This window comes from Cherax quadricarinatus, chromosome 7 (genome assembly GCF_038502225.1).
Source record: "Cherax quadricarinatus isolate ZL_2023a chromosome 7, ASM3850222v1, whole genome shotgun sequence".
Taxonomy (NCBI): domain Eukaryota; kingdom Metazoa; phylum Arthropoda; class Malacostraca; order Decapoda; family Parastacidae; genus Cherax; species Cherax quadricarinatus.
In genome coordinates, this window is record NC_091298.1 from 63087691 (window position 1) to 63108645 (window position 20955).

The 20955-nt window shown below is 45.9% G+C and overlaps 2 protein-coding genes across 3 annotated transcripts in view; one reads left to right on the forward strand and one right to left on the reverse strand.

Annotated features, from left to right (window-relative positions):
• The window catches only part of LOC128687057 (CD109 antigen), a gene marked incomplete at its 3' end in the record, with an annotated part of 71414 nt that extends 70163 nt beyond the window's left edge, over positions 1–1251 (reverse strand). The window contains 1 exon segment of the mRNA XM_070082600.1: positions 838–1251. Within this exon segment, the coding sequence (XP_069938701.1) occupies positions 838–1013 (176 nt within the window).
• LOC128687056 (synaptonemal complex protein 1) overlaps positions 1–20955 on the forward strand; it is a 361887-nt gene that overhangs the window by 149281 nt on the left and 191651 nt on the right. The gene's annotated exons all lie outside the window — the stretch shown is intronic.

A 20955-nucleotide genomic window follows, 5' to 3' on the forward strand; every position in this document is an offset into this window, starting at 1 on the left:
GCTCAAGATCATTCAACTGCCTCCCAGAATACGTAAGTCATTACCTGACCACTCAGCCTGTGTTTCATGCATTGCTTTGCATGCGGCCAGCAGTATGTTATGGAAACAAAGTAAATTATGGAGATTTAACCTAGAATAACCTAATAATGTAAGGAGTAGGAGGCAATCAGATTTGATCCAAGAAAAAGGAGGATAGCCCTAAGTTCTTGGATCAAGTCACCACCCTGAAGAAAATAAATTATGAAGTTTTAACCTGTGGCTTGGTTGGCAATGCTCTTGCCTCACACACTGAAGTGTTCAGGGCTCAATCCCTGGCATGGTTGAAAATGTTGAGCATGTTTCCTTATACCTGCTGTCCCCGTTCACTTAGAAGTAAGTAGGTATCTAGGTATTAGTCGACTTATGGGTCGCATCCTGGGGGACATAGGGAGCACTAAACCCATAGGGATTATAAAGTGTCTGGGGGGAAGGGAATGTAAGACATTCAGGCTTAATTCAGGGAATTAGATTATTATTATTATCATAATCATGGGGAAGCGCTAAACCTGTAGGATTATACAGTGCCTGCAGAGGGGGGGGATCGAAGGTATTGAGGCTTAATTCGGGGAACTGGAACACAGATCCGGTTCCCTAGATCAAGAGCCCCCTCACCAGCATCAAGGAACCACCCTTGAGGTGTCCTGGGGGACAAAACTGAAGGACCCCAATGGGAATAAAACTAGTCCCCGATGACACAGACTTTCTTGGGTTATCCTGACTGGCTAACCCTCCCTCATCCGAGTAAAAAAAAAAATCCCAACAAATCTTCGGATAAATCCCACTAGGGGCCAGACTTACGGATGATTATAGCGGTTCTGCATCCTCAACCTGTTCCTCAGGACTCCCTTCCAGCTGATATCCGTGCCATATCTGAGTCCTCTAGGGTCATCTGGTGACCTGCCCAGGTCCTGAGAGTGACCCCAGGCCACACACACCACAACCACCACACACACCTGACACCACACACACGCCATTACACCTGTGTCAGTACTCAACCCACAACACCTGTGTGTGCACACCTCAACCCGCACTTTATAATTGCCACATGATATAGCCTCTCCAGCGAGGCTAATTAACCTGAGTGCAAGCTCAAAGGGGAGGTAATTACAGGGAATTAGTCACAAGAGGTGTAAACCGTCCTACAAGGTCACATAAGAGAGAAGAACAAGGGAGTCAGGGCGTCCACGCCCAGTTACAACACCTGAATAATGTCTGCATTATATTCTTTCTTCTATTCTCCCTTAATTAACATCAGTTACATTGTATATTTCCCTCTCTGGTTCTATTACAGGTTTCTTCTTCTATTGGAACTATGTACTTGATATAAACATTGTGTAATAAATAGATGGGTTTATTATTGGAACGTTGTTATGTATTCACATTATGATTTTAAATTTCATATTCTTTATTAGTTAAAGATAAAGGTATTTTATTTCAGCTTGATACAGTATTTATACAAAGGTGAATTACAGTCAGGTGTGGTTACTGGTATATTGATTGTCTCTTAATTATGACACTGAATTGTTTACTGCCTCTTAATTACGATACTGATGTTTATTGTCTCTTAATTACGATACTGATAATTAATACCTGTCAATACAGGTGAACTTCTCAATACATAAGTCTCTATATACTTACCTGTATGTGGTTGCTCTGGTTGAGCCCTAGCTCCTGACCCCGACTCTCACCGGATTCATTTCCTTGTTCTGTGTGTGTCCTATCATTCTTACTCTTAAAACTGTGCAATTTTCAAGCTTTTTACTTGCATTATTCTTAATACTGTAATTATTAATTACAGTACAATGGCTCTGGTGGCCTGGTGGTTAACGCTCTCGCTTCACACGGCGAGGGCCTGGGTTCGATTCCCAGCCAGAGTAGAAACATTGGACGTGTTTCTTTCCACCTGTTGTCTGTGTTCCCCATCAGTAAAATCGGTACCTGGGTGTTAGTCGACTGGTGTGGGTCGCATCCTGGGACACTGACCTAATTTGCCCGAAATGCAGAGCATAACAAGGGAGTTTCTATATAGTAGTATGTCATTGTTGTCAGCTAGGACTGTATACCTTGTACTTGTAGTAAATAAAGATATTATTATTAATGCTTGTGAAAGGAGAGAGTCACAAGCCTCTAACTTTAAATCAAAAGCTAGAAATGATCAGTCTTAGTGAGAAAGGCATGTGGAACGTCCAGATGGAAAGGCATGTGGAACGTCCAGATGGAGAGGCATGTGGAACGTCCAGATGGAAAGGCATGTGGAACGTCCAGATGGAAAGGCATGTGGAACGTCCAGATGGAAAGGCATGTGGAACGTCCAGATGGAAAGGCATGTGGAACGTCCAGATGGAAAAGCATGTGGAACGTCCAGATGGAAAGGCATGTGGAACGTTCAGATGGAAAGGCATGTGGAACGTCCAGATGGAAAGGCATGTGGAACGTCCAGATGGAAAGGCATGTGGAACGTCCAGATGGAAAGGCATGTGGAACGTCCAGATGGAAAGGCATGTGGAACGTTCAGATGGAAAGGCATGTGGAACGTTCAGATGGAAAGGCATGTGGAACATCCAGATGGAAAGGCATGTGGAACGTCCAGATGAAAAGGCATGTGGAACGTACAGATGGAAAGGCATGTGGAACGTCCAGATGGAAAGGCATGTGGAACGTCCAGATGGAAAGGCATGTGGAACGTCCAGATAGAAAGGCATGTGGAACGTCCAGATAGAAAGGCATGTGGAACGTCCAGATGGAAAGGCATGTGGAACGTCCAGATGGAAAGGCATGTGGAACGTCCAGATGGAAAGGCATGTGGAACGTCCAGATAGAAAGGCATGTGGAACGTCCAGATAGAAAGGCATGTGGAACGTCCAGATGGAAAGGCATGTGGAACGTCCAGATGGAAAGGCATGTGGAACGTCCTAATAGAAAGGCATGTGGAAAGTCCAGATAGAAAGGCATGTGGAACGTCCAGATAGAAAGGCATGTGGAACGTCCAGATAGAAAGGCATGTGGAACATCCAGATAGAAAGGCATGTGGAACATCCAGACAGAAAGGCATGTGGAACATCCAGACAGAAAGGCATGTGGAACATCCAGATAGAAAGGCATGTGGAACATCCAGACAGAAAGGCATGTGGAACATCCAGATAAAAAGGCATGTGGAACATCCAGACAGAAAGGCATGTGGAACATCCAGATAGAAAGGCATGTGGAACATCCAGACAGAAAGGCATGTGGAACATCCAGACAGAAAGGCATGTGGAACGTCCAGATAGAAAGGCATGTGGAACATCCAGATAGAAAGGCATGTGGAACATCCAGACAGAAAGGCATGTGGAACATCCAGATAGAAAGGCATGTGGAACATCCAGACAGAAAGGCATGTGGAACATCCAGATAGAAAGGCATGTGGAACATCCAGACAGAAAGGCATGTGGAACATCCAGACAGAAAGGCATGTGGAACATCCAGACAGAAAGGCATGTGGAACATCCAGACAGAAAGGCATGTGGAACATCCAGACAGAAAGGCATGTGGAACATCCAGACAGAAAGGCATGTGGAACATCCAGATAGAAAGGCATGTGGAACATCCAGACAGAAAGGCATGTGGAACATCCAGATAGAAAGGCATGTGGAACATCCAGACAGAAAGGCATGTGGAACATCCAGAAAGGCATGTGGAACATCCAGACAGAAAGGCATGTGGAACATCCAGACAGAAAGGCATGTGGAACATCCAGACAGAAAGGCATGTGGAACATCCAGATAGAAAGGCATGTGGAACATCCAGACAGAAAGGCATGTGGAACATCCAGATAGAAAGGCATGTGGAACATCCAGACAGAAAGGCATGTGGAACATTCAGACAGAAAGGCATGTGGAACATCCAGATAGAAAGGCATGTGGAACATCCAGACCAGACAGATAGAAAGGCATGTGGAACATCCAGACAGAAAGGCATGTGGAACATCCAGACAGAAAGGCATGTGGAACATCCAGACAGAAAGGCATGTGGAACATCCAGACAGAAAGGCATGTGGAACGTCCAGATAGAAAGGCATGTGGAACATCCAGACAGAAAGGCATGTGGAACGTCCAGATGGAAAGGCATGTGGAACATCCAGACAGAAAGGCATGTGGAACGTCTAGACAGAAAGGCATGTGGAACATCCAGATAGAAAGGCATGTGGAACGTCCAGATAGAAAGGCATGTGGAACGTCCAGATAGAAAGGCATGTGGAACGTCCAGATAGAAAGGCATGTGGAACGTCCAGATAGAAAGGCATGTGGAACGTCCAGATAGAAAGGCATGTGGAACATACAGATAGAAAGGCATGTGGAACGTCCAGATAGAAAGGCATGTGGAACGTCCAGATAGAAAGGCATGTGGAACGTCCAGATAGAAAGGCATGTGGAACGTCCAGATAGAAAGGCATGTGGAACGTCCAGATAGAAAGGCATGTGGAACGTCCAGATAGAAAGGCGTGTGGAACGTCCAGATAGAAAGGCATGTGGAACATCCAGATAGAAAGGCATGTGGAACGTCCAGATAGAAAGGCATGTGGAACGTCCAGATAGAAAGGCATGTGGAACGTCCAGATAGAAAGGCTTGTGGAACGTCCAGATAGAAAGGCATGTGGAACGTCCAGATAGAAAGGCATGTGGAACGTCCAGATAGAAAGGCATGTGGAACGTCCAGATAGAAAGGCATGTGGAACATCCAGATAGAAAGGCATGTGGAACGTCCAGATAGAAAGGCATGTGCAACGTCCAGATAGAAAGGCATGTGGAACGTCCAGATAGAAAGGCATGTGGAACGTCCAGATAGAAAGGCATGTGGAACGTCCAGATAGAAAGGCATGTGGAACATCCAGATAGAAAGGCATGTGGAACGTCCAGATAGAAAGGCATGTGGAACATCCAGATAGAAAGGCATGTGGAACGTCCGGATAGAAAGGCATGTGGAACATCCAGATAGAAAGGCATGTGGAACGTCCAGATAGAAAGGCATGTGGAACGTCCAGATAGAAAGGCATGTGGAACGTCCAGATAGAAAGGCATGTGGAACGTCCAGATAGAAAGGCATGTGGAACGTCCAGATAGAAAGGCATGTGGAACATCCAGATAGAAAGGCATGTGGAACGTCCAGATAGAAAGGCATGTGGAACGTCCAGATAGAAAGGCATGTGGAACGTCCAGATAGAAAGGCATGTGGAACATCCAGATAGAAAGGCATGTGGAACGTCCAGATAGAAAGGCATGTGGAACGTCCAGATAGAAAGGCATGTGGAACGTCCAGATAGAAAGGCATGTGGAACGTCCAGATGGAAAGGCATGTGGAACGTTCAGATGGAAAGGCATGTGGAACGTCCAGATGGAAAGGCATGTGGAACGTCCAGATAGAAAGGCATGTGGAACGTCCAGATAGAAAGGCATGTGGAACGTCCAGATAGAAAGGCATGTGGAACATCCAGATAGAAAGGCATGTGGAACGTCCAGATAGAAAGGCATGTGGAACGTCCAGATAGAAAGGCATGTGGAACGTCCAGATAGAAAGGCATGTGGAACGTCCAGATAGAAAGGCATGTGGAACGTCCAGATAGAAAGGCATGTGGAACGTCCAGATAGAAAGGCATGTTGAACGTCCAGATAGAAAGGCATGTGGAACATCCAGATAGAAAGGCATGTGGAACGTCCGGATAGAAAGGCATGTGGAACATCCAGATAGAAAGGCATGTGGAACGTCCGGATAGAAAGGCATGTGGAACATCCAGATAGAAAGGCATGTGGAACGTCCAGATAGAAAGGCATGTGGAACGTCCAGATAGAAAGGCATGTGGAACGTCCAGATTGAAAGGCATGTGGAACGTCCAGACAGAAAGGCATGTGGAACGTCCAGATAGAAAGGCATGTGGAACATCCAGACAGAAAGGCATGTGGAACGTCCTAATAGAAAGGCATGTGGAAAGTCCAGATAGAAAGGCATGTGGAACGTCCAGATAGAAAGGCATGTGGAACGTCCAGATAGAAAGGCATGTGGAACGTCCAGACAGAAAGGCATGTGGAACGTCCAGATAGAAAGGCATGTGGAACATCCAGATAGAAAGGCATGTGGAACGTCCTAATAGAAAGGCATGTGGAAAGTCCAGATAGAAAGGCATGTGGAACGTCCGGATAGAAAGGCATGTGGAACGTCCGGATAGAAAGGCATGTGGAACGTCCAGATAGAAAGGCATGTGGAACATCCAGACAGAAAGGCATGTGGAACATCCAGATAGAAAGGCATGTGGAACATCCAGACAGAAAGGCATGTGGAACATCCAGACAGAAAGGCATGTGGAACATCCAGACAGAAAGGCATGTGGAACATCCAGACAGAAAGGCATGTGGAACATCCAGACAGAAAGGCATGTGGAACATCCAGACAGAAAGGCATGTGGAACATCCAGATAGAAAGGCATGTGGAACATCCAGACAGAAAGGCATGTGGAACATCCAGACAGAAAGGCATGTGGAACATCCAGACAGAAAGGCATGTGGAACATCCAGACAGAAAGGCATGTGGAACATCCAGACAGAAAGGCATGTGGAACATCCAGATAGAAAGGCATGTGGAACGTCCAGATAGAAAGGCATGTGGAACGTCCAGATAGAAAGGCATGTGGAACATCCAGATAGAAAGGCATGTGGAACATCCAGATAGAAAGGCATGTGGAACGTCCAGATAGAAAGGCATGTGGAACGTCCGGATAGAAAGGCATGTGGAACGTCCAGATAGAAAGGCATGTGGAACATCCAGACAGAAAGGCATGTGGAACATCCAGACAGAAAGGCATGTGGAACATCCAGACAGAAAGGCATGTGGAACATCCAGACAGAAAGGCATGTGGAACATCCAGACAGAAAGGCATGTGGAACATCCAGACAGAAAGGCATGTGGAACATCCAGACAGAAAGGCATGTGGAACATCCAGACAGAAAGGCATGTGGAACATCCAGACAGAAAGGCATGTGGAACATCCAGATAGAAAGGCATGTGGAACATCCAGATAGAAAGGCATGTGGAACATCCAGACAGAAAGGCATGTGGAACATCCAGACAGAAAGGCATGTGGAACATCCAGACAGAAAGGCATGTGGAACATCCAGACAGAAAGGCATGTGGAACATCCAGATAGAAAGGCATGTGGAACGTCCAGATAGAAAGGCATGTGGAACGTCCAGATAGAAAGGCATGTGGAACATCCAGATAGAAAGGCATGTGGAACATCCAGATAGAAAGGCATGTGGAACGTCCAGATAGAAAGGCATGTGGAACGTCCAGATAGAAAGGCATGTGGAACGTCCAGATAGAAAGGCATGTGGAACATCCAGACAGAAAGGCATGTGGAACATCCAGACAGAAAGGCATGTGGAACATCCAGACAGAAAGGCATGTGGAACATCCAGACAGAAAGGCATGTGGAACATCCAGACAGAAAGGCATGTGGAACATCCAGACAGAAAGGCATGTGGAACATCCAGACAGAAAGGCATGTGGAACATCCAGACAGAAAGGCATGTGGAACATCCAGACAGAAAGGCATGTGGAACGTCCAGATAGAAAGGCATGTGGAACGTCCAGATAGAAAGGCAGGTAGATCAAACCAGCTCCACTATCCTCTTCAACCTTTATATAGCAAGTAGGTTTACATAGGTACAGGCACATATAGGTTCAGTTATCCTACATAGTGTAAATTACCTAAGATAACCCAAACAAATTCAGACACTGACTTATTACCGTTATTTCGTAAATGTTCATTCTTCAGTCACCAAAAGCAAAGGATGAAAATATTTAAAAATTAGCGATGAAGTATTGTATTTTTTATTATTGCATGATGGTGTAATCATGAAAAGGCAGGTAATATTTTGTGAAGGGATTCTAGGATACCCGTCCTGGAGGTGGGAAGTTCCGGTTCCTTGGATCAAGAGTCCCTCACTGGCATCAAGGCACCTCCCTTGAAGTGGTTACTATAATTAGTTTATTTACTGACAGGTATACAAATGCACTTAAATTAATGATCATACATAGCAGCATATGTGTAAATTACTCAGGATAACCCAAGAAAAGGGATTATAACTATGACCATAATTTTTAAACGGGTGGACCAATAAGCTAGCGGAAGGCTTCGGTCAGATGACCAAAAGCTCCAACGGCGGCTCATATAACTAAGACTGGCGTCAGGAAACACTAGTCCTGTTTCCTGACAAATATTACCTAACCATTCTACTGAATTTACAACAATGCATGCAACCATATGACCTGTCTTTGTAATACTCACTTGTGCTTTATAGTAATCTGTTTACATTAATGTTTTTCACTGATTTCATCATTGCTTAGTTAATCTTAAGTTAATTTTAAGCCAGCCCGTAATGCTATGCATAGTATAAGTGGCTTTGGCATGCTGCTCTTATCTGTATTTTTTTGTACCTCTGTATGTGTGCTCAAATTATAAATAAATAAATAAATAAATAAACCATAACCCAAGGAAGTTATAGTGACTGAAATAGCTAAGTAATGACTGTGTGAGAAGCAGCACTTTTGGTAATTGGATGTAATCATGTTTGATCCAAGGAAGGGAAGGGTAACTTTAATTTCTTAGGGCAAGAGTTCTACACTTATCAGTAGGATGTTAGTCGACTGATGTGGGTCGCATCCTGGGGGCAAAATTGACTTAATTTGCGGGAAATGCTCTACATAACAAGGGACTTTCTATATAGTTGTATATCAATGATGTCAACTATGGTCTAGGAAAATCTGGCTGCAACTTATATAGTTCATATATATTTTTAAACATTTTCTTGTCGCATCCTGGGGGAGGGGGTGATTAAAGGACCAAAGTGGAAGTAAGACACTGATTTTCTTGGGTTATCCTGGGTGGTTAAGCCTCCCCGGGTATCCTGGGTGGCTAACCCTTCCCCGGGTTACCATGGGTGGCTAACCCTCCCCTGGGTTATCATGGGTGGCTAACCCTCCCCCGGGTTAACCTGGGTGGCTAACCCTCCCCTGGGTTATCATGGATGGCCAACCCTACCCCTGGTTATCCTGGGTGGCTAACCCTCTCCCGGGTTATCATGGGTGGCTAACCCTCCCCTGGGTTATGTAGGTGGCTAACCCTTTCCCGGGTTATCATGGGTGGCTAACCCTCCCCCGGGTTATCCTGGGTGGCTAACCCTCCCCCGGTTTATCATGGGTGGCTAACCCTTCCCAGGGTTATCATGGGTGGCTAACCCTTCCCGGGGTTATCATGGGTGGCTAACCCTCCCCCGGGTTATCATGGGTGGCTAACCCTCCCCCGGGTTATCCTGGGTGGCTAACCCTCCCCCGGGTTATCCTGGGTGGCTAACCCTCCCCGGGTTATCATGGGTGGCTAACCCTCCCCTGGGTTATCCTGGATGGCTAACCCTCCCCCGGATTATCATGGGTGGCTAACCCTCCCCTGGGTTATCCTGGGTGGCTAACCCTCCCCTGGGTTATCCTGGGTGGCTAACCCTCCCCGGGTTATCCTGGGTGGCTAACCCTCCCCCGGGTTATCCTGGGTGGCTAACCCTCCCCCGGGTTATCCTGGGTGGCTAACCCTCCCCCGGGTTGTCCTGGGTGGCTAACCCTCCCCCGGGTTATCATGGGTGGCTAACCCTCCCCCGGGTTATCATGGGTGGCTAACCCTCCCCCGGGTTATCCTGGGTGGCTAACCCTCCCCCGGGTTATCATGGGTGGCTAACCCTCCCCCGGGTTATCATGGGTGGCTAACCCTCCCCGGGTTATCATGGGTGGCTAACCCTCCCCCGGGTTATCATGGGTGGCTAACCTTTCCCGGGGTTATCATGGGTGGCTAACCCTCCCTCGGGTTATCATGGGTGGCTAACCCTCCCCCGGGTTATCATGGGTGGCTAGCCCTCCCCCGGGTTATCATGGGTGGCTCACCCTCCCCTGGGTGGCTAACCCTCCGGGGTTAAAAATGCCAACCCGTAAGCTAAAACAACTCATCCATGTAGATTTTTTTATTACTATTTGTTTTAATCCTCGATTAAAACAGCCTAAAATGCTGTGCATTATCATCCATGGGGAAGCGCTAAACCCCCAGGGGTCACAGCACCTGGGGGAAATGAGAATTATATTGTAGGCCAGTGAGAGTGTGGTAAGAAAAACACTTCCACAAGCCTGTTAGAACCTATTATAACACGTAGGTGTATACTGAAAAGTACAGCTAACAATTTTAACCATGATATTCATTATCAGTGACCTAAAATTAGTTGGAAATTGCTACTCTGGTCTGGGAAGCATTTTGGTTGACCAGTGTTATTTCGCAAACCAACGTACGAGCCACAGCCCGGCTGATCAGGAACTGACTTTAGGTGCTTGTCCAGTGCCAGCTTGAAGACTGCCAGGGGTCTGTTGGTAATCCCCCTTATGTGTGCTGGGAGGCAGTTGAACAGTCTCGGGCCCCTGACACTTATTGTATGGTCTCTTAACGTGCTAGTGACACCCCTGCTTTTCATTGGGGGGATGGTGCATCGTCTGCCAAGTCTTTTGCTTTCGTAGTGAGTGATTTTCGTGTGCAAGTTCGGTACTAGTCCCTCTAGGATTTTCCAGGTGTATATAATCATGTATCTCTCCCTCCTGCGTTCCAGGGAATACAGGTTTAGAAACCTCAAGCGCTCCCAGTAATTGAGGTGTTTTATCTCCGTTATGCGCGCCGTGAAAGTTCTCTGTACATTTTCTAGGTCGGCAATTTCACCTGCCTTGAAAGGTGCTGTTAGAGTGCAGCAATATTCCAGCCTAGATAGAACAAGTGACCTGAAGAGTGTCATCATGGGCTTGGCCTCCCTAGTTTTGAAGGTTCTCATTATCCATCCTGTCATTTTTCTAGCAGATGCGATTGATACAATGTTATGGTCCTTGAAGGTGAGAACCTCCGACATAATCACTCCCAGGTCTTTGACGTTGGTGTTTCGCTCTATTTCGTGGCCAGAATTTGTTTTGTACTCTGATGAAGATTTAATTTCCTCATGTTTACCATATCTGAGTAATTGAAATTTCTCATCGTTGAACTTCATATTGTTTTCTGCAGCCCACTGAAAGATTTGGTTGATGTCCGCCTGGAGCCTTGCAGTGTCTGCAATGGAAGACACTGTCATGCAGATTCGGGTGTCATCTGCAAAGGAAGACACGGTGCTGTGGCTGACATCCTTGTCTATGTCGGATATGAGGATGAGGAACAAGATGGGAGCTAGTACTGTGCCTTGTGGAACAGAGCTTTTCACCGTAGCTGCCTCGGACTTTACTCTGTTGACGACTACTCTCTGTGTTCTGTTAGTGAGGAAATTATAGATCCATCGACCGACTTTTCCTGTTATTCCTTTAGCGCGCATTTTGTGCGCTATTACGCCATGGTCACACTTGTCGAAGGCTTTTGCAAAGTCTGTATATATTACATCTGCATTCTTTTTGTCTTCTAGTGCATTTAGGACCTTGTCGTAGTGATCCAGTAGCTGAGACAGACAGGAGCGACCTGTTCTAAACCCATGTTGCCCTGGGTTGTGTAACTGATGGGTTTCTAGATGGGTGGTGATCTTGCTTCTTAGGACCCTTTCAAAGATTTTTATGATATGGGATGTTAGTGCTATTGGTCTGTAGTTCTTTGCTGTTGCTTTACTGCCCCCTTTGTGGAGTGGGGCTATGTCTGTTGTTTTTAGTAACTGAGGGACGACCCCCGTGTCCATGCTCCCTCTCCATAGGATGGAAAAGGCCCGTGATAGGGGCTTCTTGCAGTTCTTGATGAACACAGAGTTCCATGAGTCTGGCCCTGGGGCAGAGTGCATGGGCATGTCATTTATCGCCTGTTCGAAGTCATTTGGCGTCAGGATAACATCGGATAGGCTTGTGTTAATCAAATTTTGTGGCTCTCTCATAAAAAATTCATTTTGATCTTCGACTCTCAGTCTGGTTAGCGGCTTGCTAAAAACTGAGTCATATTGGGACTTGAGTAGCTCACTCATTTCCTTGCTGTCATCTGTGTAGGACCCATCTTGTTTAAGTAGGGGCCCAATACTGGGCATTGTTCTCGATTTTGATTTGGCATAGGAGAAGAAATACTTTGGGTTTCTTTCGATTTCATTTATAGCTTTTAGTTCTTCCCGCGATTCCTGACTCCTAAAGGATTCTTTTAGCTTAAGTTCGATGCTTGCTATTTCTCTGACCAGTGTCTCCCTGCGCATTTCAGATATATTGACCTCTTTTAGCCGCTCTGTTATTCTTTTCCGTCGCCTGTAAAGGGAGCGCCTGTCTCTTTCTATTTTACATCTACTCCTCCTTTTTCTTAGAGGAATAAGCCTTGTGCATACATCGAGTGCCACCGAGTTAATCTGTTCTAGACATAAGTTTGGGTCTGTGTTGCTTAGTATATCTTCCCAGCTTATATCGGTTAGGACTTGGTTTACTTGGTCCCACTTTATGTTTTTGTTATTGAAGTTGAATTTGGTGAATGCTCCCTCGTGACTAGTCTCATTTTGTCGGTCTGGGGCTCCTCGCATACATGTCTGAACCTCAATTATGTTGTGATCTGAGTATATTGTTTTTGATATGGTGACATTTCTTATCAGATCATCATTGTTAGTGAATATGAGGTCTAGTGTATTCTCCAGTCTAGTAGGCTCTATTATTTGCTGGTTTAAATTGAATTTTGTGCAGAGATTTAAAAGCTCGTGTGAGTGTGAGTTTTCATCAGAGCTGCCTCCTGGTGTTATTACTGCAACAATATTATTTGCTATATTCCTCCATTTTAGGTGCCTTAAGTTGAAATCCCCACCAGTGTGCTTTTGTTTATATTATCATTATTTACATACTTGGACTCGTCCTTCCGAACGGATAGGTTACTTGTGTCCTCAAAATAATCACTTAAAACAGTAATATTAGGTAGCTCTAAACCCCCACGGGTCATAAAGAGGCTGGGGTATGGGAGAATTAGGTTCAATTCAAGAGGAAAATTTATTAATTTCCTTGAATCAAGAGCCCTTCCCAGGCATCAAGGCACCCCTCCCTTGATGGGCAACATTACTTTTATCAAAGCATCAATATTTAATGTAAATTTTGTACTCTATACTGTATTATAGCTCATTTATTAACTGTGACAGCATTAAACACTGATGTTTTCATTGAAGTTTTGAGTTTGGGTGAACGATAAACAGGTAACATAGCCAAAGTTTATTCAGTCTTCTGGGTACTGATGGATGACTTGTTGGTTCCAGGCTGCAGCATCACTGGCTGGAACACTAAGCTGCAGCATCACTGGCTGGAACACTAGGCCGCAGCACCACTGGCTGGAACACTAGGCCGCAGCACCACTGGCTGGAACACTAGGCCGCAGCACCACTGGCTGGAACACTAGGCCGCAGCACCACTGGCTGGAACACTAGGCTGCAGCACCACTGGCTGGAACACTAGGCCGCAGCACCACTGGCTGGAACACTAGGCCGCAGCACCACTGGCTGGAACACTAGGCCGCAGCACCACTGACTGGAACACTAGGCCACAGCACCACTGGCTGGAACACTAGGCTGCAGCACCACTGGCTGGAACACTAGGCCGCAGCACCACTGGCTGGAACACTAGGCCGCAGCACCACTGGCTGGAACACTAGGCCGCAGCACCACTGGCTGGAACACTAGGCCGCAGCACCACTGGCTGGAACACTAGGCCGCAGCACCAGCCACAGCACCACTGGCTGGAACACTAGGCCGCAGCACCACTGGCTGGAACACTAGGCCGCAGCACCACTGGCTGGAACACTAGGCCGCAGCACCACTGGCTGGAACACTAGGCCGCAGCACCACTGGCTGGAGCACTAGGCCGCAGCACCACTGGCTGGAACACTAGGCCGCAGCACCACTGGCTGGAACACTAGGCCACAGCACCACTGGCTGGAACACTAGGCCGCAGCACCACTGGCTGGAACACTAGGCCGCAGCACCACTGGCTGGAACACTAGGCCGCAGCACCACTGGCTGGAACACTAGGCCGCAGCACCACTGACTGGAACACTAGGCCACAGCACCACTGGCTTGAACACTAGGCCACAGCACCACTGGCTGGAACACTAGGCCGCAGCACCACTGGCTGGAACACTAGGCCGCAGCACCACTGGCTGGAACACTAGGCTGCAGCACCACTGGCTGGAACACTAGGCCGCAGCACCACTGGGTGGAACACTAGGCCGCAGCACCACTGGCTGGAACACTAGGCCGCAGCACCACTGGCTGGAACACTAGGCCGCAGCACCACTGGCTGGAACACTAGGCCGCAGCACCACTGGCTGGAACACTAGGCCGCAGCACCACTGGCTGGAACACTAGGCCGCAGCACCACTGGCTGGAACACTAGGCCGCAGCACCACTGGCTGGAACACTAGGCCGCAGCACCACTGGCTGGAGCACTAGGCCGCAGCACCACTGGCTGGAGCACTAGGCCGCAGCACCACTGGCTGGAACACTAGGCCGCAGCACCACTGGCTGGAACACTAGGCCGCAGCACCACTGGCTGGAACACTAGGCTGCAGCACCACTGGCTGGAACACTAGGCCGCAGCACCACTGGCTGGAACACTAGGCTGCAGCACCACTGGCTGGAACACTAGGCTGCAGCACCACTGGCTGGAACACTAGGCTGCAGCACCACTGGCTGGAACATTAGGCTGCAGCACCACTGGCTGGAACACTAGGCTGCAGCACCACTGGCTGGAACACTAGGCTGCAGCACCACTGGCTGGAACATTAGGCTGCAGCACCACTGGCTGGAACACTAGGCTGCAGCACCACTGGCTGGAACACTAGGCTGCAGCACCATTGGCTGGAACACAGTATCATTAATTGAGACACTGATTCAGTGTTGAATGCAAAATTCATCACATCAACCAACATTATGATAAAAATGCAATTTTACAACCGAATTATGTTAATAACATTTTCTCTCAGCTCAGGCTGACAGACTTCAATAACAATAGAGTAAGATTTCTTCGGATTTTTAACTCAGAGGTTAGCCACCCAGGACCGAGAAGACACCGCAGCCCGGCTGGTGTACCTGGCCGTCCGTGACCTGGGAACTCTCATCCCCATCCTGGCTGCCCACTCACCGCCTCGATGACGACGCCACATACAACGAAGAGTCGCCACGACCTCTCCATCTATTAACTCTCCTACTCTTCCTTCTTTCACTCCCCTACCTCCCCTCCCCCACCACTTAAAAAAAAAAAAATCCGAAGGAGCCTGTACCTGTTTTCTAGGTAAAAGTCTGAACTCGTCTAGAACCCATGCCACACTACCAACAACTTGACGGGGCGACAAGTGCCCGAAGACCCTTAACCCTGGCGATGCCTGCCAATGAAGCCCAAGTGGACGCCTGCTGATGAAGACCAAGTGACGCCTGCTGATGAAGACCAAGTGACGCCTGCTGATGAAGACCAAGTGACGCCTGCTGATGAAGATGAGAAGCGAGATGACACTCCCGTCCGGGGAGTCGCCGCAAGAGAGAAGAAGAGGTTACCCTCCAGCCGGAGGGCCCAAGAAAGACGACAGAAGAAAGAAGATGAACGACACCCCCAACCGGGGACCACAGCCGGGTCACCACATGGAGAAGACCCGGGCCGGAAGTACCGGCAAACCTCTAATGAATGAATGAATGAATGAATGAATGAATGAATTCTGCTAAACAGGGCATCGTTGGCAAAAAAAAAACAAGGCATCGTTGGCAAAAAAAACAAGGCATCGTTGGCAAAAAAGGCATCGTTGGCAAAAAAAAGGCATCGTTGGCAAAAAAACAAGGCATCGTTGGCAAAAAAGGAATCGTTGGCAAAAAAAAAGGCATCGTTGGCAAAAAAAAAAACAAGGCATCGTTGGCAAAAAAAGGCATCGTTGGCAAAAAAAAGGCATCGTTGGCAAAAAAAAGGCATCGTTGGTTGGATGAGGCATTTGCACTCTGGTTATTTTTGTTTGTTATTATGGTTGTTAGTGTTGTTAATGTTAGTACTAGTATTGCTACAATTACTACTTTTACAAACTATCAATGACCAACCACTTACACAGATTTCATCAATACGTATAATGATTATACTAACATTAAATGTTAATACATGATCAATATATTTGGTATTAAAGCATATATTATAGGTGACCTAGGTAGGTTATGTGGACCATAAAGTCTGCCAGCCTCATCTGGCATTATTACAATTATACTCAAGGGGGAAGCTCTAAACCCTGGCAGACGTCATTATCTGTAGGATGGAGTATTAAGGAAACCATCGTGTTAGGTAAAGTATAACAGGAAAACCATCCTGGTTAGGTAAGGTTCGTCAGGAAACAGTACAAGTGTTTCCTGACGCGGGTTTTAATCAGATGACCCGCCATTGGAGCTTTTGGTCATTTGACAGAGGCCTTCCGCTGGCTTACCGGTCCACCCCTTTAAAAATTTGGTTTTAGTTATTAACCATTTAGATTAAACCATCCTGTGTGAAAATATGACAAACTAAGAACAAAGAAGCAGGCGCACGTAACAGGAACAGACATCGGTGGCAGGAACACAGACATCCTCGGCTGATGGTAGCATCCCTGGCTGGAAGAAATGTCAATGTTAGTTCAATAGCTTTGTTATGCACCCTCCAGTCCCTCAGGGACTGGACGAAAGCTAAACAGGTAAGTGGTAATGAATGTTTTGCAAGATAATCTGTTGAAAATAGCATTACAAGTTTATACACACATGAATTAAGTCATAAAAACATCACTGGAAAATACTGTATATTTTCCGGAAATACGGTAGTTTATAGGTAAATAGATGCTCTATATTGTATTTTTAAAAGATTATCGAAAATGGGAAACTGGACCTGCGCCTGCGCAGACGGGAGTCGCCATTTTGGTTTGAATGAGCCAAGTAAACGTTAGTGTAATGGAAAGAATTTTTCGTGCTCTAGAGGTTAAAATTGGGCTGACACCTCTCAAATAGGAGGCGAAATTGTTGGATGTGCAGTCCTGCATAACTTGAGATATCAGGCGACTGGACAAGACAGCTCCAGGAACCTCAGATGAGTCTGTTATGTCATAACTCTGGCCAGTTGTTATTTTCATGTATAGACACCCCTCAAGGAAGGTTCCTTGATGTTGGTGAGGGGCTCTTGATTTAGGGAATTTGATCTGTGCTCCAGTTCCCCGAATTAAGCCTGAATGCCTTCCACATCCCCCCCCCAGGCGCTGTATAATCCTCCGGGTTTAGCGCTTCTCCCTTGATTATAATAATAATGTATAGACAGGTTTTCTGAGTATGATACAACTTAATCTCCAGTCAAATTGGTGAGTGTTATGATTAAGATATATTCTTCTGTTATATAAATGTGTGTATATACTATAATACTTTTTTTTATTTTAATATACAGTCCACAAATTTATATATTTACCAGCATTCCTGGTGATGTATATTTCATTTAATTAATAGGTCCAGAGCAACTTGTGGATATGACAGTGGTAGGTATCGAAGGAGGACATTTTTTGCGACCTAGGTGTCCCAAATTCCTACTTGTCTAACTGATAAATAATAATTATCTATGTTCATTTACTGTTATGTATATAATGATACATTCAGATAAATGCAATTTTCCACAATCACAATATAGCTTGTATATTGTCATGAATTTCAAATACCAGTAATTTTAGCAAAGTATGGTTTAATTTTAACACGTTTAAGTGGTTAGGTGTTATTTACAGTAGTCAAAAAAATCACCGACCGGATACATTCAAATTAAGTGTCCCACGGACCGGATTCGTCTAGGAAATAAATGAACCATCGACCGGAATCAAACGGATTCGTCTGAAACCGGATTCATAAGTGACGAGGTTTAAGGCGCCTTTATCGAACACCCAAACAGTGACCACTAGAGGGTAAACATGTCCAAACAATACACGAACAAATACAAATAGATACAATACAAATACACAGATATACACTCTAAGGAGGCTATTATTAGTAGAATATACAGTAAAACAAATAAAAATCACATCATGAAAACCTGTGTAGTCCGCAACCAACCAACCAAACGGGCTTCTGCATGGATTACATGCAACTCTGTGGAAATTGGGCGCACGCACCTTGTAGATAATTCTTGGATATCTGCACAAGAGGTATTAATTAAATCAAGTGTGTTTTTGGGTATGCCCGAAGAGATCCAACTGTGGAATAAAATCACATTGGTATTAAAATATGACACCAAAAGGCCTTCATAGAAAACCTGAAAGCCTTCTACAACAGACGGGAATATAAAAAGTCTGGGCAGGATGGGGCTGTCGTCCCTGATGCAGATGTCCTGGTAGACTAACTAAGAACGCAGAAATGAATGTTAGTGGCCTGGAGGGAGACGGGAGCTGTAGTGGGGAAACAGGTGTAGACAAGGACATGAAAAAACCAATGTTTCTAACTAGCAATACCACGGGTGATAGTAAACAAGGGGATGCCCACAGAAATAGTGAAGATAAATTACCAGAAATAACTGGTGAAGGCTCCATTGTTAATACTAGCGCTGAAGATAGAAATGAGACAGGAAAACACACACCACAGACAGGAACAGGAATCGCTGGCCGGAAGCGGCATCGTTGGCCGGGAGGCATCACTGGCCGGGAGCAGCATCGCTGGCAGGGAGAGGCATCACTGGCTGGAGGAGACATCGTTTTCAGGAACACACTTCTGTAAGTCTGAAACACACTGCTGCATTTCTTAGTAGATATATTATTACTATTAATATGCATTTCTTAGTACATGAATTATAATTATTGTTGTTACTGTCAATCATGCTATAGTTACTACTCTTATTATAGATTTATAATGAATCAGTTACATTGAGAAAATAATATATTAGTTCTTTTTTTAAATAATGAATGTTAGCTTATATATATTAAATATAAGTGATTCAGGTCGGATACATGGTCCACACTCACGTCTCCCAGCCATCGCTGTCTGGAAGAGACATCGCTAGCAGGGAGGCATCGCTGGCTGGAAGAGGCATCGCTGGCTCGAAGAGGCATCGCTGGTTCGAAGAGGCATCGCTGGCAGGGAAAGGCATCGCTGGCAGGGAGAGATCTCAGTAGTAGTAACCAGTTACCAGTAACCACTCTGCCAGTTGACTCACGACCAACCGTCTCTGCCTGAGTCACTGTCTGAACTCATGTGCTGACCTGGCAGTATTCAAAGACCCTCTCACATATGGGTACTGGGCGGCCAGTCTGTCAGTGTTAAGAGAGCAGAGAGATAGGTACGGCTGTAAGGGCGCTACACACATTATCTGTAATTATACGTACTACCAGCCTACGTGAGTATTTCTTTACCTAATCCACGTGTCGAACTCCCACATGATAAATGGTGGCACCGGTGTGGAGCGTGGATTTAGTTTTTACGAGTAATTCAAGACGTTAGAAGTCTGTTTGTGAGTAGCCGGCAGGGTCAAAGGTGAACCTCCAGCCAGCCGCTTACCCTCGCTCACAACCTTCAGCCTGCAAGCCTGTTGCAGCCGTTTCAAGCTTCCTGGCTTAGTTCGTGTGCTAATTGCTTCAATCTCCGAGGGGTTGACCCGGATTTTGCAATTAAGCCAGTCAGTAAGCCAGACTGTGGAAGTGAACGCCAGTCAGCCTATCATCCAGCCTGTCTCCTGTCATCCACCTGCTCCTCCGTGCTTTGTGCATCGTTACACGTCTTCCAGTCAGCCATTCTCGTGGGGTAAGCCAGTCAGCCAACCCAGCTTCTAACCCAGCTGAGAGAGAGAAGTAAGCCACGCAGTAAGAAGTAAGCCAAGTTCCTCTGAAGTATTGTCTATATCGCTTTGTGCTCCCTGTTGGATGCTAAGAGTGGTTTTCACCATTCCTGTGGCATAGTGGCTTATCAAGCCACCTTCGTGGGTAGAGTGGACGGCGTCGCACGTCAGCGAGTCTCTCTCACCCACCATACTCTCACCCACCCACCATCAACCACCACCACCAGCCACCCACCTCATCTACCTGTGGTTGTTGTACCCTTGTACCGGGTCCTACTACTGTTTTGGCTCACATAATTGGTCAAGAGATTGTAGGTGAGCGCCAACGATAAAACCCAATTATGGGAGTCCACCGAGAGCGCTTTTCTTCCGACAACAGTGAGTGTAGGAGGCGTCAGTCGTCACCACGCAGGACAACCTACAACCTACCCTCATCACCAGTAATCACCCGACTACTACAGACTTCAGTGATAATTTAGAGACATTTTTCTTGCATTTAAAGACATTTGCGTGTGTGAGACATTTATAGTAAATTGCTTGTGTACTCTAAACCTTGTGTTTTCAGTTTTTCTTTGACTCGTTAATTTTTACAATATTTTTCAGTGTTTTCACTTATCTTATATTTTTTTTATCTGTGTTTTTTTTTATGCTACTCGTCTGTAGTAAGTATTATTGTGTAGTGTACCAGTCAGTCACTCTGTGTGAAGTGATTCATTATTTTTTATTGTATTCTTTCAGCGTTGTATTCTCCAGTAATTGTCATTGTATTTCATGCAGTGATATTCACCCCAGTATACCAAATTATCCATTTATTTCTATGTGTGTCTTTTTTCGTATGCCAGCAGTGTCTCATTCCTCTAATTTTTTCGCAGACTGTGTACCATTATTTTTGCCAGCAAATTTTTGTCGTATCAGTCACAGCAAGATTTTGTTGTAAGAATATACTAATAATGTTGTGTGCCCCGCCACTGTAAGTGTTAATTTACCCGTTTTGTTCCTTTGTTTTATTTTATTCATATTTTTATATTTCTTTGAACAAATTCACTCTTGATGCAATTTCAATTACTTTTAACGTAAAGTGTTTTCTTTACTCTGCTTGAGTAA